This window comes from Corvus moneduloides, chromosome 6, assembly GCF_009650955.1.
Source record: "Corvus moneduloides isolate bCorMon1 chromosome 6, bCorMon1.pri, whole genome shotgun sequence".
NCBI classification, from domain to species: domain Eukaryota; kingdom Metazoa; phylum Chordata; class Aves; order Passeriformes; family Corvidae; genus Corvus; species Corvus moneduloides.
This window is the reverse complement of record NC_045481.1, coordinates 2390444-2413591: the sequence shown is the minus strand read 5'-3', so window position 1 is coordinate 2413591 and position 23148 is coordinate 2390444. Positions and strand designations below refer to the sequence as shown.

Sequence of the window (23148 nt, the reverse complement as noted above, 5' to 3'; positions counted from 1 at the left end):
GTCTGTGCCAATGGCATCCCACGCCCACAGCTGAGCCCAGGGGATGCCCCGCCTGGGGATCGTGGAATCACGGAGTGGTTTGGGGTGGAAGGCACCTTAAAGACCATCTAGCCCAATCCTCTTCCACCTTCCACTATCCCAGGGTGCTCCAAGCCCTGTCCAACCTGGCCTGGAATACTTCCAGGGATGGGGCAGCCACAGCTTCTTTGTGCCAGGGCCTCCCCACTCTCACAGCCAGGAATTCCCAATTCCCAAGATCCCATCCATCCCTGCCCTCTGGCAGTGGGAAGCCATTCCCTGTGTCCTGTCCCTCCATCCCTTGTCCCTCTCCAGCTCTCCTGGAGCCCCTTTAGGCCCTGGAAGAGGCTCTGAGCTCTCCCTGGAGCCTTCTCTCCTCCAGGTGAACACCCCCAGCTCTCCCAGCCTGGCTCCATAGGAAATGGTGCTCCAGCCCTTGGAGCATCTCCATGGCCTTCTGTGGACTTGCTCCAACAGCTCCATGTCCTTCCTGTGCCGAGGACCCTGGAGCTGGAAGCAGTACTCCAGGCGGGGAAGGTGGCACTCACCACAAAAACCAGTTTGCCCACATTTGTCCATGGGAAGTCGTAGAGCAGCTGCTTTTCCTCATCCAAGTTCTGCAAAAAAGAGGAGATGGAGCCATGGCTGAGGGTTCTGGCAGGGGCAGGGAGCTGAGCTGAGCCATCACCTTCATTCCGTCACCCACCTGGAAAATCTGGATGCCTCGTGTTGTCAGCCCCAGCGTCAGCGAAGCCTCCACTTCCCTTTTGTCCTAAGGGGGGAGAAATGGTTTTAGATACACAATTTGCAGCATGAAGTGGATAAATCCACCCCACCTCAGCCCAGGGGTCCTCCTGCAGTCACCCCAGTCACCATTCTGTGATTAATGTGCCAAATGAAAAATGGAAAGCGACTTTGCATGCTGACAGGATAAGGGGGAATGGTTTTAAGCTAAAAAAAATTTAGATGGGATATTGGGAAGAAATTCCTGGCTGGGAGGGTGCTGAGGCCCTGGCACAGGTTGCCCAGAGAAGCTGTGGCTGCCCCTGGATCCCTGGAAATGTCCAAGGCCAGGTTGGAGCAATCTGGGATAATGGAAGGTGTCCCTGCCCATGGCAGAGGGTGGAACTGGATGGGCTTTAAGGTCCCTTCCAACCCAAACCATTCCGAGATTCAACTGAAACACCTCCGGCTCTCCCGGCAAACAAACGGCTTCATTCCCAGGAGAAAAACCCAGGCTGTATTTCTCAGGGAGGGCATTCCCAAAATCAAGATCCCAACAACCACAGGGCCAGGGCTCACCTTGTACAGCCTGTAGTAGTGCACGGCCACATCGTCCAGCCTGACGGCCTCCTTGATGTACTTGAGATGAGCTTCCGAGGCCGTCAGGGCAAACTGGTCCTTGTGCATGTTGGGCACGTGCTTCAGGATGTAATCCTTGCCCCTCTTGGCAACCACCTGGCAGGAGGAGGAGAGAAGCTTGTCCAGCTGCCCCGGGCTCGCTCAGGGCTGCATCCCCAGCGCTCCTGGGAGTGGTGGTTTCAAGGGAAAAGGGGGAATTGGAGCTTTGTTCTAGAGATCTCCAAGCAAAAATTAAATAATTACAGCAGCCAGTGACTTCTTGCCAGTGGGATTTCCCAGTGGGAAGGGTGCTCCGTGTGCCCATTCCACGGAGCCTACACCACTGGTGGCACCTGTGCTGGGGCAGGGACAGTCACACATGGACTCCCTGCGTGGCTGGGGACACAGCCCCGGGGCCACCACTCCCCAGTGACGTGTGTGAAAAAAGGAGAAGCTGGAAGATTTTGGGACAAAACCAAGAAAGAGGTCGGGAAGGAGAAGAAAAGGCTTCAGAGAGAGCTTTGAGCACCTGAAGGGGCTCCAGGAGAGCTGGAGAGGGACTTGGGACAAGGGATTGGAATGACAGGATAAGGGAGAATGGCTTCCCACTGCCAGAGGGCAGGGATGGATGGGATATTGGGAAGGAATTCCTGACTGGGAGGGTGGGCAGGCCCTGGCACAGGGTGCCCAGAGAAGCTGTGGTTGCCCCTGGATCCCTGGAAGCGTCCAAGGCCGGGTTGGATGGGGCTTGGAGCCACCTGGGACAGTGGAAGGTGTCCCTGCCCATGGCAGGGGATGGAACGGCGTGGGCTTTAAGGTCCTTCCAACCCAAACCATTCTGGGATTCTGGAATTCCGTGCCACCAGTTCCCAGAGGGCTGCACCTGATGGTGGTGGGGCAATGCCCGCAGGGAATCCCCCGGGAGCATCCCAACAGCACACAGGGAATTCCCACCAGCCCCACACCAACCCCAAGCCGCCGCTATTTCCATCCCCACAGCTGTCCCAGGTTATTTATAACCAGGATTAACCCAGGGACCGGGATTGGGCCGGAAGGCTCCGAGCAGCCCAGCGCCAAGCTCAGAGCAGGGAGCACATCAGGATCTCTTACCCAGGCAGGGAAATAGGCCTCGGGCTCGAAGTACTTCCCGTAGTGCTTGTTCCTCTTGAAGTCTCCCAGGTCGGCTTGGAGGGCGAAGGCAGTGAGCAGGAAATAGGCCTCCTCCCTCAGCACACACTGCGAGTGCAGCACCTGCTTCCTCAGGTGCCAGTAGTAGTAGTACCGAGCTGTCCTGTCACTGGGGAGGGACACAGGACACAAGGAGGCATGAGCAGCCAGGGGACACCCACTGGGAAGCTCTCAGGGAGGCGTCACCCAGGGGTTTCGCTCCCTCTTCCCCGTTGGTTAAAATTCCCACTCAGCGGCGTGAACGTGGAGCCGCTTCACCAGCCAGGTGGAATAACCCCCCAAGAAAAAAATCTGTGGAGGTGCCACTGTGTCCCCAAACCCATGGAAATCGTTTTAGCCCTCAAGCAGGACCTGCAGTTCCCACCCAGCCATAGCTAAGTCCAAATCAGGCTGTGCTAAACCCCTGAACACGACGTCCTCACTCCCCGAAAGGCTTTGTCATTGCTGGCTGGGGGTGGTGTCCCCACCTGCCCCTGTGAGAAGCCACTCAGCACCCACCCACGAACAGCCCCAGCTTTTGGGATGTGCTCAGCACCCCACAGCACCCCGAGGCTGCAGAGCCATGCCAGGAGGTGCCCGTGGGGGTGGGCACACCCTACCTGATGAGCCGCCCGTTCTCCACGTAGTACTGCACTCGGAAGTGGATGATCATCGGCGGCCCAAACTGGTCGATCCCCTGGAAGGGAGGAGGATTTCAGGAATCCTGTGGGGATCCCAGCATCACATCCCAACCCCTCACCTCAACTCTCTGGGGTCATGTCTGTCACAGCCAGCCCTTGCCTGCCATGGCACCAATGGCATTTTTGTTCCTCCACTGTCCCCCATTTTCCCCCACAAAATGCTGGAAATGAAGGGGATTTGGAATTAAAGAAGCAGGTTGGTTGGGTTTGAGAAGCCCAGGAGTTCTGCAACCCCTCGTTGCTGCTCTCCCTCTCTCAGTCCATCATCAACCAGCTCAGCGCCAGCATCGGAGCCTGGACACCCCTCGGCACTGAAATAATGAGAAGGTGCTTTGGGGAGAAAAAACCCCAATTTGATTTTAGAACTTGGAAGAAGGGACCTTAAAAACTCTGCTGAAGTATAAGGCAGGAAAAAAAAATATGAGCTCCAGGGACTGAGCCTGGAGGATGCACCCCCAGCTGGGGCACATGGTGGCACTTGCAGTGACAACCCCAGGGATGCCACCACCACCATCCCCAGGGATGTGGTTTCGCACATCCATCCCCCAGCCCCACACTGACTAAATGCCCCCCCACCCCTCGGCAGCGTTCCCGGGTCCTGGAAGTGACCTGCGACGGGGACAGAGGTGGCCTTACTGCCGTCAGCTCTCCATGCAAGACCTCACCGCTGACCTTGCTGGCCTCCTTCTTCCACTCCTTGGGGCAGTACTTGTAGAGTTTCTGGGCCAGGTCCATGTACACGTGCTCATTGTCTGGGAGGGACAGAGGTGGCATCAGCATCCCCACGTGTCCCCTGCCTCCCGCCACGACCCATTGGTCACCCAGCTGTGACCTCCTCGTCACCCAACGAGGCCACCAAAAGGGGTAAGCTGCACGCTTAAGCCACTGACTTACTCTGGATGACGCTGAGCCCGAAGAGGTGACAGTCCTTCAGCCTCAGGAGGTCACACACCTGCACCAGTAACTCTTGGCACAAAATCTTCACCTGCAAAAAATCCCTTCTGTGAGCCCTGGAAGCATCTGTGTCCACCTAATCTCATTCCACCCTCTGGACACCTTTCACTATCCCAGGTTGCTCCAAGCCCAACCAACCTGGCCTGGAACATTTCCAGGGATGGGGCAGCCACAGTTTCCCTGAGAAACCTGTGCCAGGGCCTCCTCATCCTCACAGGCAAGGATTTATTCCTATTATCTCATCTAAATCTTTCCTCTTTTAGTTTAAAACCATTCCCCTTATCCTATCATTATCTGCCTCTTTCCAAATCTCTCTCCATCTTTTTGATAAGCTCCCTTTGAGTTCTGAAAGGAATTTAAACATTTTCCTGCATCAACAGCAACATTGGGTAGGGGTGAAGTAACAAAAAATACAACAAAAAGTGGGGGAATTCCACATTCAATGCTCCATCCCAATCAGAGCCAAAGCCCCTCCTGTTTATTCCCTGGGCTGGACGAGGCTGAAGTGCCATCCAGAAGGGATTTGTGGTGTGAGGCTGAAGGATGGGGCTCATGCCACGCCGTGGGGTGCCAAGCAGCAGCTCACCCTCCCCAAACCCCGCTGCTGCCAGCAGCACGTCGAGCAAGGAGAGGAAGGAGAGCGTAAAACACCGCCGCAGCCTTCGGGGGAATACCTCATGAGCATTTCCCCGGCAGGGCGAGGCCAGGCCGGCTCCAAATGACACCCAGGAGCAAACCCAGGGTGTGCAAACACAGCCCCGGGGGAGGGGGGTGATGGAAATGTCAGCGCTCGGGGGCTGCCCAGCGCCGCCTTACGTTGATGATGATGTTGAGGGAGTCGTCGTTGGGGAGGAAGATGCACACGCTGCGCCGGTCCTGCATGACTCTGTTGTTGTGGAAGGGCAGCTTGTTCATCGTGCTCCGGGCAGGGGGCTCGGGGTGGCTGGTGGGGAGCACCTCACCGGCGGGCCGGGGCGGCCTCGGGCCCCGCGGGCGCCATCCCTGTGGGAAAAAGGGGGATGAACCCTGGGCACGGCACCCTCAGCTCCCCATCCCCGTCCCCCATCCTTCCCAGCCACCAGCATGCTCCCACAAGGTACGGGCTCATGGTCAGGGTGTCCCCCAAAACCCCTGAGCACACCCCACCACAGCCACCCCCATGGTTTTTGGCCCCAGAAACCTGAGCCAGCAGTTTGATTCTCCTGGCTTGAGTTCAGAAAAACCTCAGGAAAGGCTTTTCTGGCATCATTAAAATAAATAAAAGTTTATCCGCTGGGAACAAGCCAGTTGGGCCAGCAAGGAGCAGTGCTGGAAGCAGGAGGTTTCCCTGCCAGCCATGGAAAGGTAAGGAAAACCCACAGGGGGACCCCTAAATTCCTTCCAACATCCTTCCCCCCAGTTCCGACTCTTTGCTGGGGTGAAAAAAAACAGTCCAAGCACTAACAGGGATTTGCAGATGGGAATTGCTATGCAGAGCCGATGAATCCATCCTAGCACTGACCCCAGGAAATTCTCAATTCTGAGGGTGAATATTCCCAAAGCACTTTTTACCCCACCATCCACAAGGACACAAATTCCCACATGACATCACGAGGATGGACTTTAAACTCTGACCTAGTTCAGTCTTTTCCTACCCCAGATTTACGCTGGCACCCAGGCAGAGTGTCTCCCTTGTCACCAAATATTTGCTTTGGTCTACATGGAAGCGCCTTTGGCTTCTGAAAGCCTGGAATTTGCGTATTTGTGCAGCAGCACGGAGGAAAAAGTGCCCCGAGGTGACTTTTTGTTGGTGGTTCCTGGGGTTTTGCAGAAGTTGGGAAATCCGGAGGCGATGCTTTCCCATTGCCAAGGAACTCTGGGACTGCACCAGGGAGGTTGTGTCCGTGTATTGTGCGTTGTGTGCGTGCATCGTGGATTCCATGCGTGGCATCCATGGATTTCGAACATGTGTCATGTCCACGCAGGGCATCCATGCATTGCATCCATGTATCACGGCATCCATGCATTGCATCCACGCCTTGGGATGGTGCATTGCATCCACGCATTGCATCTGCGTATCACGGCATCCATGCATTGCATCCACGCCTTGGGATGGTGCATTGCATCCACGCATTGCATCCGCGTGTCACGGCATCTATGCATTGCATCCATATATCACGGCATCCATGCATTGCATCCACGCCTTGGGATGGTGCATTGCATCCACGCATTGCATCTGCGTGTCACGGCATCCATGCATTGCATCCATATATCACGGCATCCATGCATTGCATCCACGCCTTGGGATGGTGCATTGCATCCACGCATTGCATCCGCGTGTCACAGCATCCATGCATTGCATCCATATATCACGGCATCCATGCATTACATCCATGCATTGCATCCGCATATCACGGCATCCATGCATTGTGTCCATGCCTTGGAAAGGTGCATTGCATCCAGGCATTGCATCTGTGTATCACGGCATCCATGCATTGCATCCACGCCTTGGGATGGTGCATTGCATCCACACATTGCATCCCTGCATCCTGGCCATGCACTGCACCTACACATTGCATCCATGCATTGCATTCATGCCTTGGGATGGTGCATTGCATCCACGCATTGCATCCGCGTATCACAGCATCCATGCATTCCATCCATGCCTTGGGATGGTGTGTTGCATCCATGCATTGCATCCCTGCATCCTGGCCATGCACTGCACCTACACATTGCATCCATGCATTGCATCCATGCATTCTGGTGGTACATTGTTGCATCCACATGAATCATGGCCCTCCGCTGCATCCATCCATTGTGGCATCCATGCATTGAGCTGGAACATCTTGGTAGCCATGCATTGCACCCATGCGCTGGGGCCATGTATTGCATCCATGCACTGCATCCATGCATTGTGGTGGTACATCACGGGTTCTCTGTGTTGCATCCGTGGGCATCATGGCCTTGCACTGCATCCATGCCCGGAGTTGGAACATCATGGCACCTGTGCACTGCACCCATGCATCATGGCAGTCATGCATTGCATCTGTGCATCTTGGCAGTCATGCATTGCCCCTACACATTGCATCCATGCACTGTGGCATCCATGTGTTGAGTTGGAACCTCATGGCACACATGCATTGCAGTGGTGCATCATTGCATCTGTGCACTGTGGTATCCATGCATTGTGTTGGAGCACCATGGCACCCCTGCATTGCATCCATGCCTTGGGACGGTGCGTTGTGGCCACGCATTGCATCCATGCATTGTGGCATCCACGCATGGAGCTGGAACATCATGGCAGCCATGCATTGCATCTGCGCAGCACAGACGTGCATCCTGGATGCCCGTGCCTTGCACCTACACATTGCGTCCACGCACTGTGGCATCCATGCATCGTGCTGGAGCACCGTGGCATCCATGCAGTGCATCCCTGCACCGTGGCTGTGCCTGGCACCTCTCCATGGTATCCATGCTCTGAGGCTGTGCCCGGCCGTGGCTGATCCCGACAGGAGCCGGCAGCGCCATGGTCGGGTTGGGTTTGGGGTTCATTAAGAACCCCGGCATGCACGCAACGGGGCTGAAGGGATTTGGCACGTCCTGGCCCGGCCGGGCACCGGCAGCTCCCAGGCACCGGCGTGATGGGACTTGCGCGGGCTGAGCTGGGGAGGGGCCGGGTTCCCGGCGAAGCAGCCGTGTCCCGGGGCACCTCCAGCACCCTCCGTGTCCTGCTCCCACCCTGAGGGCTCCTTGAGTCCCCGTGGTGCACAAGAGCTTTTTCCATAGGCTACAGCCAGCTTGGAATTCCAGCCACGGGCAGCACCCACTGCTGAGTTACCGGTGAATCCATCACTGGGATTCTCTCCTGGATATCAGCCCCCACACGGGCAGGGACACCTTCCACTAGCCCAGGTTGCTCCAAACCCTGTCCAATGTGGAAAACTTCCAAGGATGGGGCAGCCACAGCTTCTCTGGGCACCCTGTGCCAGGGCCTCCCCACCCTCCCAGTCAGGAATTCCTTCCCAATATCCCATCTAACCCTGCCCTCTGCCAGTTTAAAACCATTCCCTCTTGTCCTGCTGCTCTCTGGCATTCCAGGGCTGTTTGCCCCCACACCAGTCACTGCATTTCCTCCTCCTCCTGCAGCCTGGATTGGTCCCAGAGCACCAGGGATTAAACTGCACGAGCTGGCGTCAGCAGAGCATGGACATCGGAGGGAAAAAACAAAACCAACCCCAAACCGTACATTTTGGTATTTGTATAGAAAACATCCCAGTTCCTGCTGCTGAATGGGAACATTCCATCAGCCCACCACATAGGGACAGTCCCTACGGAGAATCCCTCAGTTCCAGGCGCTTCCCAGGGGCTCTGCCAGCCCTGGGAGCTGCGGGGATTCAGCGAGGGGACACACAAAGCCCTTTCCAGGGTGCTGTGCCTGCAGCAACCTCAGCCAGACGCCGGCAAATTCTTTCCAAGCATCTGCTGCTCATTCCGACAATGTCGGCTTTGATTCCCTGGGACCCCGCGCCGAGTCGCTCCCGCTCCGGAGGAAGCGTTGACAGGAGACACAAACATGGAAGCATCGAATGGTTTGGCTTGAAAGGGACCTTTAAAGATCCAGCCCAGCCTTCCCGCCTCTGAGCTGGAAAGATCCTGGATTGCAGGGAGAGCCCCCCTGGATTGCCCCGCAGCAGAGGGGGCAACAGAGGTCACCCCACACTCCAAGCAGGAACTTCCACCCCAAGCAGTTTTCCAAAGGGTTTTCCATCCAGAGAGCAAAGTCAGCTGGAAAAAACACTGGGAATGAGGACTTGGGCATGGATCAGCAGAGTGAGGAGATCCAGGTCTTCCAGCCATGTTTTCCCTGCTGTAGGGAAAAGAGCACTAAAACTCCATAGGAAGGCACCGCAAACTGCTCGTAACTCCAGAGCTGTGCCAAGAAAATTCCTCGATCCACCGTGTTTTCCAGGCCCAGGCTGCTGGAATATTGTCTCCCTCCCTGATGCCATGGGATAAATCCCGTCGCAATACTCTGCTGCAAAGAAAACATCCCGTGAAAAACCTGGGAAAAGCAGCCGGGGCTGGTGCTGCTGACTCGGCGAGGGATTTGTTCATCCCGGGGTCCTGCAAACACATCCAAGGGCAGGCAAAGCCTGGGATCGGTTCAGACGGAGGTGCTGGAGCAGGCTCTCGTCAGAAATGGGAATTTGGATGCAATTCCAGCGTGGGGATTGAACATGGCTTGAACTTGCTGGCTGAGGTGGGGTTTTCTCCCAGATTCTGTGGATGTGAAGCGAGGCTGGGTGGATGTGCAGTGTTTTTCCCTCTCCATGGATTTAAATGGATTTTAAAGAAGCGGATGAGTTGCTGTCCTTGTGGGTTTGGGTCAGGTTTGTCCCTCTGTGGTACCCACCCGACATCCCAGTGCCCCACATTCAACCCAGCCACGACCCAGAGCTTCCAGGCAGATCCTGCCCATTTCTCCATCACCCAAATCCATCCCTCCTTGCCAAAATATCCGCTTTTTAAAAAACTCAGCCCTGTCAGACATCTCCATCCCTGGAGGGATTCAACAGCCATGCAGCCGTGGCACTTGGGGACACGGGGCAGTGGTGGCCTTGGCAGTGCTGGGGGAATGGTTGGTTACAATCCTTTTCCAACCTAAAGAACTCCACGATTCCCTGATTCTAACCCACTGCCAGGCTTTTGTTCCAGCCCTCCTGCAGCACCCCAGGGGCAAGGGAAGGGATCCAGCCCAGGACCCACACGTAGGCAGGGGCCATCCCGAAGCCAGAGGCTGCCCAGAGCGCGGGGCGAGATGGGAAAATGAATTCATGGGGCAGGAATTTCTTGTTTTGAAGAGTCTGGAGTGGGTCTCACCCCACATCACAGGCGCAGGTATGCACAGAGCTGTTATTACAAGTTTTAGGGCCGTCCCTTAATGCAGCTTCTCCGAACCCAAAAGCCAGATTAATTCCTGCTTGCGGTTGCCCCGTAATTAAAATCGTCTCCAATTCTTCATGAACTCAACAGTTTCCTCCTAATGAAGAGAGGCAGATGAAAGAGACCTTCACTGGGAAAAAGGACTTGGTTATAAATATTCCATGACTTCATCCGCCACGAAAGCTATTTGGATGCTGGAAACTCAGCCTGGGCAGCCGGGGGCCAGCCCCCACCAGCCCCAGCAGATGCCCCCGAGTGCTGGGGGTACCCAAGAAGCCTCTCCAAGGAAAGTTCCTCCAGGAGCTTGCCCATCTCCACCTCTCCAACATTCCTCCTCTTCCTCATCCTCCTCCCCTTTGGCTACTGCAGTGGGACAACAGCGATGGGCAGGGATGGCTGAGCCACGTGGATCATCCTAAAAACGGGATGATGTCCTCTCCTGCTTGGGATGAGCCCCATGGGACACCACATTCCATGGGGAAACACAGGCTGAGCCACGGCAGCTCAGGAAACTGCTCCCCTGCCTCTCCTCATGCATGGAGCAGAATCCAGGCTGGAAGCGCTGATTTTCCATCCAACCCACAGCAGAGCCATCCCAGGCCTCTCCATTCCCTGACTTTGGAGCACTAAAATATAAACAAAGTGTCCCAGCCTCCGCCAGGGGTGGATGCAGAGATGGATTTCTCCTGGCAAGGGCTCCAGCGAGGGAGGGACAACGCCTGCTCTCCCTCTTCCCTCCTCTGCTGCCGAACCAGCCCCTTCCATCAGATTTCCTTCCGGGAAACTTTGCCTGAGCCTTTGGGATTAGAACAATGTCAAGACTGGGTTGGAGAGGGTCGTGCTCAGGGCAGCCAAGCTCTCCCATCCAGCTCCAGAGCCCATCCCACAGCGTTCCCAGGCATTTTAGGAACCATCCTCCAGCACCAACAAGCCCAAATCTCCCAGAGCTCTGATCCCACTCCCAGGATGACAGGCATCACTCCCAAGGATGCACATGGATGTGGAGCATTGCCTTGGCTCCCCTCTCTGTGGGCAGGCTGCAGCCCACACCAGCAGCAGCTGCCATAAACCCCTTGGGATTTGGCTGTGGGATCCCTGGACCACAAAGCTGCCCTAAGGGGCAGAAGCACCATCCCAAATCCCTGCGCCACAGAAAGCACAGCCCTGAGTCTCCAAACCGTGGAGCTCCCTATTTGTAAGTTAAAGTCATATTTTAAATTTAATTAACAATATAATATTATATAATTAATAATGGCATGTAAATATGAATATTAATAATATATAACAATGAATATTTACGTTATTTTCTATAATAACACACCCCCAAGATGCTCTGACCCTGGGCAAACCCTTCCTTCCCAGAATGGGGCACTTTTGGGGAGCCCCATTCCCAATATCCCGCCCACAGGCACACTCCATATGGGATTGGTGCCCAAACCCATTCCCACTCTGGGGAATGTGCAGTGCTTGGTGCACACAGAGGGGAAAAAATCGGATGCAAAGTGCTCTGCAGACACACCAGAACCCAAAAACCAGCTCCATTTTGTGCCCAAATACTCAAATCCATGCCTGGACTATGTGGAGCTCCCGCTGCCCTCTGTGGCGTCCTCGCCTCCAGCTCCAAATCCAGCAAAACGAAGCCAAACCAAGTTCCTGATTTTTTTATTCCTGGGGCGGGCAGAGGGAGATTTGTCTTCCCTCAGCAGCGCCGCTCTCCAGTTTTCCAGCTGGGAAAGCTCCTCGGCCACGCCACAGCCTCCACCAACTTCCATGCCCAGGGCACAATCAGGGAAAGCTTTTTGGGAAAAATATCCTAAGCCCACTTTTCAGTCAAGGGGGGAAAAAAAGCAGCATAAAACTCAATTAAGGAGCAGGCAGATATTTTAACCAGAGCCATGGTTTGTATACTCCATCTGGAGTCCAAAGGCTGCCGGGTTTTTTTTTTAGCAGGAGGGAACTGACATCATCTTAATTTCAAATTCCCATTTATTTTTACATCTGGTCTGAATTAATCTTTCTCAGCATCCTGACTTTCATGTAATGGAATAATTGCTTACAGACTCGGGGTTTAAAGAGCCTGAATAAACCCAGTTTAAAAAAAGAAACCCCTTTAAAAACCGATAGTAAAAATCCAGTACCTAGAACCAAACTCCAATATGCCTTCGGGATTGGGAATTTTAAACGGAACAACATCTCTTTCAGGCAAGAGAGCTCGAATTAATCCCAGCTCTATCCAAGATTCGGAGAGGGAGAGCGAGCCCTGTGGAAAAACACCAACACAAACCAGCCCGGAATTAGGCAGAGCAGCAAAGCTCCATCAGTGCCACGCGGAAGCATCTCTGGAAAAGCAGAGTTTGGCTTAGAGGGAAAAACATCCTGATGGCCAGAAAGGCATTGGCCATGAGCAGGAAGAGGAGGATTCAGGAATGGGAGACAGCAGCGAAGGTGGTGGGGGACCAGGGGCATGGCAGGGTCGGGATGTGCCTCACTCCCACGGGCGAGCCAAAGGACACGGGAACACCAAGGACGGTCCTGGGAAAGCTCAGTCCCAATTTCCCTGCTGCCACGAGGGCACCGTGGCAGATAAAGCCCGGCTTAGGAGCTGCACGGATTTATCCTCGCCGCTTCCAGAACGTGTCAGGGATAGGCATTCCCGGCGGGAAACGTGGACAAGGCCATCAGTGACACTACCAGGGACCAGCTGGCACCCCAAGCACCTCCACGGGGTGGGGGGCACCCGTGGGTGAGGGGAGCCCATGGACAACGGGGTCCCACAGTGGCTGTGACCCAGGAACAGGAGGATCCACAGATGAGAGGAGCACAGGGAACCAAGAGACGATGGGAACTGTGGCTGAGGGGACCCATGGGTCACCACAGCCCACGGAAAGGAGCTGGCACAGGCACAGAGGACCCGCAGGTGAGGGGATGTGTGAGCCAGGGGTGAGGGGATCCATGGGGAAGAGGACTTTTGGGTGAATGTGGCCCAGTGACAAGGGGGCCTGCGGGGGTGGGTGAGACCCAGGGGTGAGGGGACCCATGGGCAAGTGTGACCCAGGGACAAAGGGACCCCTGGGCACCTGGGAACCTGGGGGCAAGGGGACCTGGGGGTGAGTGTGACCCAAGAGCAAGGGGTGTCACGAGTGAAGTGACCCGTGGGTGAGTGTGACCCAGGGACAAGGGGACCCGTGGGCGACTGTAAACCGCGAATGAGGGGACCCAAGGGTGATGGCGACCCCCAGGTGAAAGGACCTGTGGGTGAGTGTGACCTGAAAGCAACGGGTCCCATGGGTGGGGGGACCTGTGGGTGAGTGTCACCCAGGGAAAAGGGTCCCACGGGTGAGTGAGACCTGTGGGTGAGGGGACGAGGCGGCCCACGGGTGAGCGAGAACAGTGGCCAAGTGTGACCCAGGGCAAGGGGACCCGTGGGCGAGTGTGACCCAGGGGCGAGGGGTCCCGTGGGTGAGCGCGCCCCTGGAGCGCGCCCCGCGCCGGAGCGGGTCCGGGGTGGCCGTGGCAGTGTCGCGGCCGTGTCGTGGCCGTGTCGCGGCCGTCGGGGGCCGTGGGGGGGTTCCGGCAGAGCCGCAGCTCCCGCGGGCGGGCGGAGGAAATGACTCGCATTCCTGCAGCCGGGGCCGCTCGCACCGCTCCGGCTCCAACTCGCCCCCGAGCGCAACAAGCGGCCGCGCCGGGCCCACCCGCGGCACAGCCCCGCGGGGCCGAGCCGAGCCGGACCGGGCTGAGCCAAAGCGAGCCGAACCGAGCGGAGCGGAGCGGAACCGGGCTGAGCCGAGCCGGGCTGAGCCGAGCCGAGCGCGGTGCGGGGCGCCGGGCACGCACCTACCTGCGGCTGCGGGAGCGCGCTGCGTGCCAGCCGAGCCGAGCCGAGCCGAGCCGAGCCGAACCCCGCCGTGCCGAGCCGAGCCGAGCCGCGCCGAGCCCAGCCCAGCCCAGCCCATCCCGCCGCCCCCGCCCCTTCCCGGGCCGCCCCGCACCGCCCCGAGCGGCACCGGCACCGCCTCCCGCCCCGGCGCCGTGCCCGGGACAGCGGGGAGAGGGTCGGCAACGGGGCGGCCCCCGGGCGGCAGAGCCGAGTGTTGGCCCCGGAGGAGGCGTGGGGAGCCGGGCAGCCGCCGCCACGGTGCCCACGAAAGGCTCTGGAAAGAGCCCGAGCATCCCCCGGGAGGACACACGGGCACGGTCCCTGCGGGGCTTGAGGCACCCGAATGTGCTCAGGAGCGGAGCTGAGCATCCTCCTGCGGGGAGCGCGGGGGAGCGAGGCCGGAGGAGGCCACGGAGATGCTCCGAGGGCTGGGGAACCTCAGCTCTGGAGAGCTGGGGGTGTTCGGCTTGGATTGACCTTAGAGCCCCTTCTAGCGGGGCTCCAAGAGAGCTGGAGAGGGAGTTTGGATAAGGGGGAATGGCTTCCCACTGCCAGAGGGCAGGGTTAGATTGGATATGAGGGAGAAATTGTTGGCTGCGAGGGTGGGGAGGCCCTGGCACAGGGTGCCCAGAGAAGCTCTGGCTGCCCCTGGATCCCTGGAAGTGTCCAAGGCCAGGCTGGACAGGACTTGGAGCAGCCTGAGCAAGTGGAAGGTGTCCCTGCCCATGGCAGGGGGTGGAACGAGATGTTTTTTAAGGTCTCTTCTAATCCATACAACCCCGGGATTCTGTGATCTCCCAGGGAAGGGACTCACGTGTCCTCTGTGGGCATCCAAACGCCCTTGGATAGAAGACCCCCACACCCACCCCAGTATCGCCAGCCCTGGCTGTGCCATTGGCACATTAAACCATTTCTTAGGATTCAGGTTGAGGCAGGAGCAGAGTTAAACCCCATTCCCATTAAATCCCCCACTGATGCCCTGGCAGCTGGATAAAGGCGAGTGGGGCTCACTCCTGGGAGGCCTGGCCACCCCTCGGAGCCGATGCACACACGGATCCATCTCCGTAGGTGACCCAGGCCCGGAATAGCAACAGCAGCAGCGCCATAAATTAGCAGCAAAGCATCTCCGAGCCGCTCCTCCTTCAGAAGTGCCATCTGGCGAGATTGTTTTTGGAGGAGTTATTTATTCCTCACTTTTAAGCGTCTACAGGCGTTTCTCGCGCTGACCTGCGAGGCCGCCTCGGCCCCCGCAGTCTCTACGAGGCTCCGGGAGAGAGGAGCCGCTTGTTCCCAGCCCTAAATAAAGAGCAGCTCTGCTGTGAACACCCTGACGCTCCTCGCTGAAATCTGTTTGCAGCTCAACAGATCGTGCTGGGTAATTACATTATGGGAGTGCACGGTACCAGCGCTGGGAATCCAACGCGCCGCTCTCCTCATGGAAAAAAACAACCTGGCTTTCTGCAGAGCTGGGGCTGGAAAACCCTTGGTTTGGGGCTCGTTCTCATGCTCCTGGTGGAACTGGGAGAGGGTTTCTACCCCACACCTCCTGCTCGAGTCCTTACAAAGCCAGTGGTGCACTGCCGAGGGCACAGGGATCATCCTCTCCAAGCAGGGCCTGTCATTCCAGCCAGAAATGTCTTTTTTCCAAAAAAACTCCCTCTGGAAGCACCCGTCCTGCAGGTAACACAGGGGGATAACCAGGCAAAGCCGCCCTTTGTCTCATTTATCCAAACCCATAAAACATTTTAGGGCTGCGGGGAGGCGCAAGCAGGACACGGCCCCACGGCTGCGGTGCTGAGGAGGACGAGTCAGTCCTGCTGAGCCCATCCCCAGCCCCATTCCAAGGCCTGTGGAATACAGGAATACAGGAACCCAGCGCCTGCCTTGCCGCAGAGGCTAAATAAAGCAGCAGGAAGAGCTCTCGGATGCCAGCGAGGCGATGGATAAACACCGACGTGGATGGCGCGGGTGCGAGCGCTGCTCCAGAGCCGGGGGAAATGTCTCGGCTCATTCCACAGGGAGATGCTCCCAAGGCTGGAGGAGACGCCCTGGGAAAAGCCATCCCAGGCTGCGATGTGGGGAGAGCTCGGAAAGATGGACCTCAGCCAGTGTCCGCTCTGCCTCTCCTCTCGGGGAGAGGAAAAGCCCAAAGACTGCGGTGACATTTCTCTCACAGTTCTGGATTTAATCTCGCTCAGAGTCCCAAGGAGCGGAAACGCAGATGGAGAATGGAAAAAAGAATGGAATTCTTTTGGGGTTGTTTTTTTTTTTTCTTTCTGCCTAGCTAATGGCATCGCTAGGCCTGTCTCCAAATTAATAATACTAATGAAAAAAAAGGTGTTGTGGTTATGACTGAAAATACCATTCCCATAAAATACAGGGATTTTTCTCATACTGGATGTATTTATATGGAGAGGACAGGAAATAGCAGCGGCTCACTGTGATCCTGCATTATCACCAGCCGAGCGTCTCCCATCCCAGAATTTCAATGCCAGCATTGTCACTGGCAGGGATGGACACAGAGACGTGGGAGCTCTCTTATCTCACAGTTTCCCTCGGATTTTGTTTATGGCATGAAAATTATTCCAAAAGCAACAGAATAACAACTAAACCCATCCGAATCTCTGCATCCCATTCCCTTCCCAAAGACTGATGGATCAGTGGTGCCGACCCAAGCTTGCTGCTGTCAGTGCTCAGCATCCATTGCTAGGGATTTTTGGGATGCCCTGCTAGGAAAGTTTATCCTGGAGCAGCAGCACGGGGACCTCAGCACTGACCACGAGCCTTGTGGGGTGCATTTGGGGACAGGGTTGTCACCGCTGCTCGATGACACCTGGCACAGCATCAGACTCGATGATCCTGATGGGCCCCTTCCAACTCAACATATTTCAGGGCTCCAGCTCTGGCTGCAGCTGGGATTTAGAAATTCCTGCCTGGACAAGAGAGGAAAACAAATCCCAGCTACTGTGAGCAGGCTGTGCTGGGGCTGGGAAGGTTCTCAGCCCATAAGGGGAAGAAATTAAATAAAGAAACCCCGGCGCGGAGCCACAACAGCCGGAGCGTTGCTATAAACTCCGCAGAGGAGCTGGACCTCGCTCCCATTCCTGCATTTCACGGGGATTTCCAAGGAAGCTCTTCCTCCCTCCCTATCCAGGCTGGGCTGGGCGAGTCCCTGTCCCCCCAGCACAGGTTGGTGGGACCCTCTCCGGCATTTTTCTGGGGTGTTTGGGAGAATTCCGTCTGATTTTTGGCCATAAATACCCAATTCACAGAGATCTAATCAAGCCTCTGCTTTAATTGGGTTTATAATTAAAAGCCTGAGCACACATTGGGATCCCTCCTCAGGGGTTTTGCCCCAGTGCTGCCCCACTTTTCTTTCCCACATGAGGGCAGCTCCAACTCCATCCATGCCAGCTGAATTTTGGGAAAGCCGGTGCCCAGCATGCAGGAGCCAGTCCTGGATGGTGCCAGGAAAGGGGGAGCATCCCTGGGAGTGGCCTGGAGACACCCCAGCTCAGGAGCCAGGTGGAGAGCCGGATGGCTCCTTGAGCATTCGGGAATGCTGGCAATGCCAAACCACCCCTGGCTCCCTGGGAATTCAGGGGATGCTCCCAGAGGGGTTTTTCCATCAGATTTTACCTGGGGGAGGATGTTACAATATTTAACCGGCCCCTCAAATCTCCCTCTGTATTTACTGTGCCCAGCCTTTGCCTGGGAAGTCGGCAAGGACGAAAATAAAAATGAGCTGCATTGAGATTTAAGTCCAACGAGGCCGGGAAGGGAGAAAATCCAGCCTGAATCCCCAAGTGTTGGAACCATCAAGAAAATCCAAGCGTGCATCTCGGCAGGGAAGCATCCCCCCGGCTCGGCACTGCTGATCCGGTGCGTTCTGCTAATCTACCCCGCAGCATTCACAGCTCCTCCAGCCCAGCATCCTCCGCAGCAGCGGGATGCGATTTGAGCCCGGGAGATTCCTCGGGATGGCTGGAGGGAAAGGCGGGATCGTCCCCCAAACCGAACCCCCCCACCCTCACCCAACCCGGGGCGCCAAGATGGGGTTTATCACCAAATTATTGATAAATCCGGGGTGAGGTGGGCAGGGATTTTCTGTGCAGTAAGCCTGGTTTTCCCACAGCCCTCCCCCCCCGGCTAATTCCCAAATCCACAGAGCATTTCCACAGCCCCTTTAAAAAGCCCGTTGTCCCCCCTCCCACCGCAGCTCCCCCATCCTTTCCGTTTTCCGGGGCCCCCAAAGGCTTTTCCGTGGCTCTGGGCCTGGGGGTTGTTCCTAGAGTTTGCTCTCAGCCTGCCAGAGCTGCTGAAATCCCATGGAATTGTGCTGTAAAGCAGGAAAGGGCGGCGGGGAGGGGCGGACGGGGAGGAAAGATCACAGGAGCGAGCGGGGGAATATTTTTAGCCCGTCTGTGCTCCGGCTTCAACACCACTCCGTGACTCCAATCCCGTCTGACAGAGGGGCAGATGCCTCAGGGCTGGAACGGGAGAGAAACCCCAGCAAGGGCCCCCTCAGGGGGTCACCAACAGCCCCGAGACATGAGAGAATCCCCCCCTCTCGGCGTGGTGGGGTGGGAGGAAAACTGGGAATTTCTCTGCTGGAAAAAAGAAAAAAAAGTGGAATTCGGGTGGTGAAAGACTGGCAAAGATCCAGGGTATCCATCAGGGTGCTCCAAAGGAGGAGGATTCCATCCCTGACCTGGTGATCCAGCTCCTTGCTCACCTGCATCCAGGTATTTTCCATGGCAGCAGGGTTTGGCTACCAGTGTGCAGGAGCCAGGGTGAAATCTGGGAATGGAGCACAGGTTTTGCTCCAAGCCTGATCCAGGGAAGCGTGGCTGCGGGCTAAAGCCGGGATAAGGGGCCAGTGCCAAGCAGGTCAGGGGAGCAGGGCTGAGTTTGCTCTGCGCCCACGCAAAGTGCAGCGACATTAGGCATGAGCATGAGGGGTCCTGCACCAGCACCACATTTGCACTGGGAGAGCTGGAGATCCTCCAGTGCCCTTCCTGGAGCAACCCCAGCCGCACCTTCACACCCTGAGCCAGTTAAATTAGGATTTTCCCATGGTTTAAACCCCAGCTCCATCACAGAAGGACACAAAGGCTCCCACGGGCTCAGCATTTCCTCCATCCCCACCACCGTGCCCTGGGGTGGCACTGGCCTGCCGGGATGTGCTTTCCTGGTGCTACCACGACTTTCTGGGATGCTTTGGGGAGCAGATGGTGCTGTTTGCATCCCCAAGGAAAACAGGCAGGCACCTCTTTGTCCAGGGAAACAGGGCCCCAGCCTCATGCTTCGTAAACAGGTTTGCAGCAGGGAAAAGCCAGCCCAGGCCACCCGTCCCCCTCTCCATCCCCAGGGACAAAGCAGCCCAGGGAGCCCACGGAGCTTGGCTGTGGCCCCATGTGTCCATCAGCCATCTATCAATGATTTACCGCTGCTGTGAAGAGCTGTTTGTGCTCCGGGGCTTCCCGGCGGCCCCGGCCAAGGTCAGCGCTCCATTTGGCAGGGGAAGGGATGGATGCCAAAGGGGAGAGGGGTTGGGAGTGCAAGGCAGGGAAAAGCAGAGCTCCCTTAGACCCCAGCAGCACCATGGGCTCATCCTGAGCATCCCTGCTCCCACCAGGCTCGAGGAGCCTGGAGCAGCTGGGGACAGAATCGTGGGAACATGGAATGGTTTGGGTTGGAAAGGATCTTAAAGCTCATCTCACTCCATTAACCCCTTCCACATCCACTTGATCCCACTCTGGCACCCCAAGGGGTTATGGGGCTGGTGCCAACAGCCTCTGCCCAGGGTTTGAGTCCAAGCAGGGCTGAAAATCCCCTTTGGAGACAGCGGGAATCGCTTCCCACCAGGGTCACTGACACAGCGGGCAGCACAGCCTAAAACCAGTCCCAGGAAAACTGGCAGTGGGATGTTGGGGCTGGATCAAAACAGGCACCTCACATGAGGGGTTTCAAAGGTGCCGGTGCTGTCGGGCAGGATTTGTGCAATTCCTGTGCTTTTTGAAGCCACTGTGGCCTCTCCCGATGCCCACCCAAACGAGAATCGATTTTTATGAAATGGACTGAGGCAGCCTCCAGGAGGATCCATAGCTGGGCTAATATTTGTCTAATGGGCTCCCACAAATAGCTCGTTAATCCCTTTGTGTTTATTAATGGCAGGCAGGAGCCAGCCAGCTGCAGCCAAGCTCCCTGGATCCCTGAACTCCCAGGGTCTCCAAGCTCCCCAGGTCCCTCAGCTCCCTGGATTCCCCAGGTTCCTGAGCTCCCTGAGGTCCCCAGGCACGTTGCTGCGTTCCCCAAATTCCTGCATCCCTCCACTATGGCCACCCACTTCTCCCAGTGCCTCTCCTTCCCCCTCCCTCATTCCATCCCACCCCAAGGGGATCCCCCTCTGCTCCATCACCCCCCAGGGCTAAAAGCCCCATTTTTGGGGCTGCACAGTGAACCAGCACTGGACACCAGCTCAGAAACAACCACAAGTTTTGGCTGGGCTTTATCCCAGTCCTGTTCCCTCACTGCAGTGGTGGCACCACCGAGCGCTCTGGCACCGATGGGACACTCTGGAGCTGGCACCATGTCCCAAAAAGCCTTGAAGCCCCACAGCTTTAGTCATGGATTGGGAATATCTCCCTGCTGTTGCAGCAAACACTTTATTCATGTGTTTATTTGCTTATTTAGCTGCGAATTAATACCAGGAATGTTTTTGTAAACCTGTGAGTGAGCAAATGCATTTGGAGGGCTTGCAAAACCACGGTGCATTATTGCAGTGTATTTTTCCAGGCAGGATTTTGGGGTGCTCCTTTGGCAGGGAAAGCCTGTGGAAAAGTGGATATACATATTTCTATATGTATGTAGAACATTTGGTTATTAAATCTAAAACCTGAGCAACCTGGGCTAGTGGAAAGTGTCCCTTCCCATGGCAGGGGGTTGGAACTGGGTGGTCTTTCAGGTCCCTTCCATTCCAAACCATTCTGGAATTCCATGATTCCATGACTCCCGCTGCCCTCCCTCCCTTCTCTGCAGCAGGAAAAGGCATCGTTTTGGTTTGGTTTGAAGGGGCAACTCTCAGTGGAAGCCTTTCCCAGACACGCCACTTCCCCGGGAAGCAGCAGCTGCGGCATCTCCGGCCGCTTCCCGCTGCCAGCTCCACACGCTGCTCCCGATCCATGGCACGGAGGAAAGGACATGTTTGAGCAGTGAGTCAGGCACAGGCACTGCCCTGTGCCAAAATGCTCATCCCCAGCTTTCACCCAGCAGGGATATCCTGCTCCGAAAGTATTTATCCCTCGGGAAGCTGGTAACGACCCCGCTGGAAGAATGTTGTCTCCCAGACCAGCACCAAATTGAGTTTCTGGACAACGTGGCCCTGAAATGACATCATTCCCTCGTATCTGGGATGTGCAGGATACCTGGATGGGCTGAGGGTAAACACCAAGGCCAGGTCAGGCTCAGGGATGTGCCCCAAACCAGCCTGGCCAGGGAGGAACAGATGATTTCCATCCCGGGGTGAACACAGCGCCCAAGCCACCCACCGTGGGTGCCAGGGGCACCCTGTGGATGGAGGAGCAGACAGTGCTCACCCCAGCCCGGGCTCCTGCACTTCCACAAGGGAATTTGCTCCATGTTTAGATCCCTCCCTCCCTTCCCAGAGTCTGGGGAAGCTGGGATTCTCAGCAGGACCCAGGCACTGGTTCCATTACAGCAAACTGGGAGGGAAAGAGCCGGCTCGCCCTTCCGCAGGGCTGTGTCTGGGAGTCGGTGCAAGGCAGGAGGGAGGAATCACGGCTTTGGGGACGGATCTGGGCCACCTCAAAAATGTCCCTTGCTGACCTGGCAGCTCCCAAACCTCTGCCCTATCCCTGGAAGTGTCCAAGGCCAGGTTGGATGGGGCTTGGAGCAAACTGGGATAGTGGAAGGTGTCCCTACCTATGGCAAGGGGGTTGGAACTGGATGATCTTGAAGGTCCCTTCCAACCCAAATAATTCTGGGATTTTAGGATTCTACCCCATTTTGGGGTCCCACCACACCAGCGGGTGCTGCAGCCCCTCCCCTCATCCCTGGGCAGGGCATTATCAGGACAAGCCCCAATCACCAAAACCTCAATCCACTCTCCCATGAGCTCACATTTTCATGGCACCCTCAAAATCCCTGGGCTCCTACCCCAAACATCCCACAGCAGCTGGACCTGGCCCTCTCCACTTCCAAACCCAAGCTGTTTATGAGCTCTGTGAGCACGATAAACCAAAAGCAGCTGTGGCTACGAGCTCCTTTTACCCCCTTTTATGCAATTCCTTTTTTCCTTCCTCCCTCCTCTGAATTTTTATGATCCAGATACAAAGCCCTGGGAAATGGAGGTTTAAAGGACGACCCTGACAGCCGTTACTGCAGGGGCATGAAATGCAGTGCCCTGACTCTCATCCATCCCGGGAGATTATTTCCAATGATTTTTTTTTTTTAAGAAAATCCTAAAAATAAAGTGCCTGGAAGCTCATGGTGGGCAGTGAGGGAGAAATCCCAGGTGTTCCTTGTTCAGCCTTGCCCACCTCGTGTTTGCACAACTCTGCCCTGTGCCAATGTTGCTTTGTCCAAGGCCTTCCCCGAACAAAGGATGCTGTGGGCATCCCAGGAAAACACTGGGGAACTGTCACCTCACTGAAACCCTGCTCAGAGCAGCATTCCCAGCTTCCCCTGTTCCATCAGCACTTGCTGTATTTAAAATTAACGTGGTTTTTGCAGAGGAACCGGGGTCCTGCTGTGTTATCCCACCCAGTAACTCCCATCCTGGCTCACCCCATATCCCATCCTGCTCTGAAAGCCCAGAGTGGGAGGCACAGATGCCTTCATCTCCAGCCATGACTTTCTCCACCCCTTTGCACCTTTCCTGGTGCAAACCCAGCCCTCAGAGCCCTTGTTCTAAAGGAATTCCTTAATTTTGGTGCTTTGCAGAGGGGGAGTCCCCAGGCTCAGCCATCACCGCTAATCAAGCCGCCCCCAATTTATGGGATCCCAGAATGGTGTGGGATGGAAGGGACATTAAAGCCCATCCAGTCCCACCCCCTGCCATGGGCAGGGACACCTTCCATTATCCCAGGCTGCTCCAAGCCCCATCCAACCTGGCCTTGGACACTTCCAGGGATCCAGGGGCAG

At 56.4% G+C, this 23148-nt stretch overlaps 1 protein-coding gene across 6 annotated transcripts in view; it reads right to left on the bottom strand.

Annotated features, from left to right (window-relative positions):
* FRMD6 (FERM domain containing 6) overlaps window positions 1-23148 on the bottom strand; it is a 38440-nt gene that overhangs the window by 5596 nt on the left and 9696 nt on the right. For 2 of the 6 annotated variants that reach the window (XM_032112143.1, XM_032112146.1), the window contains 9 exons: window positions 12242-12363; window positions 4998-5183; window positions 4122-4212; window positions 3837-3979; window positions 3147-3223; window positions 2470-2656; window positions 1321-1476; window positions 725-790; window positions 567-635 (listed from right to left, as the gene is read on the bottom strand). In XM_032112143.1, the coding sequence (XP_031968034.1) occupies window positions 567-635; window positions 725-790; window positions 1321-1476; window positions 2470-2656; window positions 3147-3223; window positions 3837-3979; window positions 4122-4212; window positions 4998-5096 (888 nt within the window). In that variant the 5' untranslated portion in view covers window positions 5097-5183; window positions 12242-12363. Of the gene's footprint in view, window positions 1-566; window positions 636-724; window positions 791-1320; window positions 1477-2469; window positions 2657-3146; window positions 3224-3836; window positions 3980-4121; window positions 4213-4997; window positions 5184-12241; window positions 12364-13944; window positions 14037-23148 lie in introns of those variants that run through there. The other 4 variants (XM_032112145.1, XM_032112147.1, XM_032112144.1 and 1 more) reach the window with 4 other exon arrangements.